A 3,799-nucleotide genomic window follows, 5' to 3' on the forward strand; every position below is an offset into this window, starting at 1 on the left:
TCCGAGCCCCCAAGGTCTGGAATAGCCTGCCACCAGAGGTGGTTCAAGCACCTACTTTGAACTTCCTGCCCTTTGGGTGGGGGGCTGGTCTCAATGATCTTCTGAGATCCCTTCCAGCCCTAATGTCGTTGAAATCTATGAAATCTATGAACTTCTGCTGCTGGCTTCAACTGTGTTACTGAGGAACATGGCACACAAAGGCTAGCACACTTTCATGTTTAAAAATAAGGATATGGCTGAGGTTGCATATTATCTGTGATCCTAAGGCAATAGAGTTTGGCCCAAATCCCAGAGAGGCCACATGGGTCCATAGCAGTGCTAAAGGATCTACTGAGACCTTGTCAAGGGCTTCTGTACCATAAAAGTTGTACAGAAGTAATTTGGGAAATAATGATAATAACTTGTTCCTCCTGGTAGATTTTGGCCAGATTTGTAATGGTTGCAAAACCATTAATATCTCTGCTTGTAGTTCATAGCGGTATAAAAATGTTAAGTTTGTTTTTAAAGCAATACAGATATTATATGTCTTCATTGCCCAATACTTGGCAACTACACAGTTCAATGACTCAGCTCACAGAGGAGCCCTGGACAGGCTCCTTGGTTATCCCAAACTTGTGACCTGGTACTTAGAAAACTGCAAAAAAGTTTGAGGTGAGAAATCATTAAAATGTCATCTTCTCCCTTCTGAGCAGGTGCGTTACTAATTATATGGAAGTCCACTGAGCATTAATTTCAATAAATAACACCCAAGCATTAAAAATAGTACTAATAATTTCCACTGAATTAGGGGCCCAAAATTACCTCTGGTGCAATTGCACACAATTATGGTCCATCAGGGATGTTCCATTCTGTGATGTTTAGACCATATTGATGGGCCATGTTTTGATCACTAGTAACCCTTGAGTCAATGTTATGTGGAGGGAAGATTTCAGTCTTCAGGATTGTGTCAACCCATCACTGCAAGCACCACAAGGGCTTACTAACTGAGATTTGTGCTCCTATATCCCTTACCTGTTGTTGAAAAACTTCCCTCTGAAACTGAAAGTTTGGAGCATATGGGCAGGGCATACCATGGAGTAAAGCTCCCTGCTCTTTGTTGATTACTATTTCTCCTGAGGTTGTTAGAAGAAGTTAAAGCTTTGTCATTGAATACAATTACTTAGAACACCATCAGTCACAGAGTGTGGAGAACAGGTTTTTCTTCCAGAGGTAGGAGAAAAAACACTTTCTAGCTGCTTGTGCCGTGCCATGGTGCAAGTGCAATATATGCAGTTCTCTTTAGGGGTGCTGGGAAGTATGGAAATTATAGTAACTGGATATATGGACATATGTTCTTAAGAGTCTTACTAGTTTAATTACCCAGTGCTGGATTTACAAAGATATCCATGTGGCTAGAAGATGGGTTTATGTTTAGTGAGATTCATATTTTTTCCAGTCATTATGCACCATATTCCCCTTGGTTTTACAAGGGAGGTAAGTACATAATCTTCTTAATTTATTTTGGTACCTCTTTTTTTATTTTCAATTTATCTGCTTTCACCTTTAACTATGTATGCCATGGTAAAATAACTAACACTAAAAACCCTGAACCCTGTTTTTTAAATTCCTCAGCAGAGAGTCAGAGACTTAAGGGATCATAAAGACCAAGAATCTATGGATAAAGAAATGAGTGGGGTCAAATAAAAGGCTGCTAATGCAGAATAAATTTCTGTTTTATTTGTATGTCTGTAAGAGTATATTATTCCGAGAAAAAAATGAGTAGGTGAATATATATCTAAGATTGCTCATCATTTTGGCTCCATTGTCAGTTCATTTTAACTAAGGAATACCTCAAGTTGACTAACTGCATTGAAATCAGTGTTAGCAAAGCGAGAACGGTTAATTCAGATTTTATCCACTCCTTTTAAAGGGGAATCTCCTATTCAATTGGCTTATGTAAGGGATGAGCAAAAGTATGATTCTTGGGTTTTCCATGCAACGGGTAGGGAAGGGTAACACTTTAGTGGCTAATTAGTTCAGAGAGGCAAAATCTCTTTTGAAGGCAACAGCCAACTTTGTCAGCTGCTCAGAATTTTCTATGAGCACATCTGAGATTTCAATATATGAATTGGTGGCTGCTAGAATATGCTGATGGATTGCATGGGTTCCTAAAGTGAAACTCCGTTAGTGACATAATTGAGAGAAAAGGAATGGGAGAAAATAAATTTGAATGTATATTTTTTTCCACAACATTAATTATATGTACAGCTATGTGCTTCATTTTGCTCACAGGAACCATGCGGACTGAAGAATTCAAGCCTGTTGAAGATATGGGGAAAACCAACCAGTCGTGTTTGACTGAGGTAGTTTTCTTGGGATTCTCAGACTTCCAAGAACTCCAAGTGCTGCTCTTTGTCCTAGTGCTGCTCTTCTATGTGTTTGCCCTCTTAGGGAATACACTGATAGTTATTGTCACTCTAGTGGATCCTGCCCTTCACACTCCCATGTATTTCTTCCTTAGGAATTTATCCTTCCTGGAAGTTTGCTACACCTCAGTAACAACCCCAAAGATGCTGGTGGACCTGCTCTCAGAGACCCAGACAATCTCCTTTGTGGGTTGTGGTGTTCAGATGTTTTTCTTCTTGTTGTTTGCAGTCACAGAGTGCTCCCTTCTCTCTATCATGGCATATGATCGTTACGTTGCAATATGCAACCCCCTGCAGTACACCCTCCGCATGAACCAGAGAGCCTGTACTGAGTTGTCTGCTCTTGCGTGGACCATTGGTACTTTTGTAGCCTTCAGCCATACTGTTTCAACATTTACAAAGCCCTTCTGTGGGGCTAATACAATTCGCCACTTCTTCTGTGAAATGGTTGCTGTGTTGACATTGGCTTCTACTGACACCCACAAAAATGAAGTTTCTATTACTGTTCTTACTGTGATACTCTTAATGGTCCCATTTTTGCTTATCCTCTTGTCTTATGTCTTCATTATCTCCAATATCCTTAAAATGCCTTCAGCGGAGGGCAGAAGGAAGGCTTTCTCCACTTGCTCCTCACACCTAATCGTGGTTTCACTCTTCTATGGGTCAGGAACATTTGTTTATATGAAACCCAGTTCGGTCCATTCGCAGAGCAAAGAAAGGTTCTTTTCCCTGGTATATACAGTACTGACTCCAACGGTTAACCCAATTATTTATAGCCTAAGAAATAAGGAGGTAAAATCTGCTGTTAGAAAAATGATAAGCCAGAAAGTGTTCAGATAAGAAGGGACCACGTGATGAATTTCTTCTTTAAGGGCCTCAGATTCAAAACCAAAAGCAATAACAAAAACCTTCATTAGAGTCAGTCAATGGAGGTGAATCTCTTATGTCTCAGTGCAGTGCAAAGAGAGGAACTGTACAGAAACTTGGGGGGAATATTATTAGAATATTGGGCTCAGTTTTCATATCCATCCAGTTTAAGGTGATATTAAATTTGAACTGTTTTCAAAGGAATGTAAACTATTTTGTATTCTGGAGAATCTGCCTTAAAATGATAGTAAGAAAACACTATATATTTTTTTTTAATTTGTAGAGAAGATGGGTATTAATAAGCCTAAATCATAGTTTAGATGTATGTAGTGAAGGAAGGTCAACAACCTGTAATGTTCAGCTTAATCATAATCCAGCTGAAATCAATCATGTTTCATTGGCTGTAAAATGAAACCAGCAATGTTATGTAAATAAATTAGATTATAATATTCAATAGTGAGAGAAATCAACTATTAAAAAAAATAACTCTTTCCAGTGTATGTCTTATATTTTCCATCTTTTTGAGT

The 3,799-nt window shown here is 38.8% G+C and overlaps 1 protein-coding gene across 1 annotated transcript; it reads left to right on the plus strand.

Moving 5' to 3' along the window:
- Nucleotides 1–2,309: 2,309 nt before the first annotated feature.
- LOC102386571 (olfactory receptor 10A7-like) lies at nt 2,310–3,245 on the plus strand. Its single transcript, XM_006039239.1, has one exon. The coding sequence runs from the start codon at nt 2,310–2,312 to the stop codon at nt 3,243–3,245; it is 936 nt and encodes a 311-aa protein (XP_006039301.1).
- Nucleotides 3,246–3,799: the final 554 nt, after the last annotated feature.

Source organism: Alligator sinensis, unplaced genomic scaffold (assembly GCF_000455745.1).
Source record: "Alligator sinensis unplaced genomic scaffold, ASM45574v1 scaffold2120_1, whole genome shotgun sequence".
NCBI classification, from domain to species: domain Eukaryota; kingdom Metazoa; phylum Chordata; order Crocodylia; family Alligatoridae; genus Alligator; species Alligator sinensis.

Excerpts from the sequence above, each read along its gene's own strand:
- LOC102386571 (XM_006039239.1), top strand. The coding sequence starts at position 2,310 with ATGGGGAAAACCAACCAGTCGTGTTTGACTGAGGTAGTTTTCTTGGGA.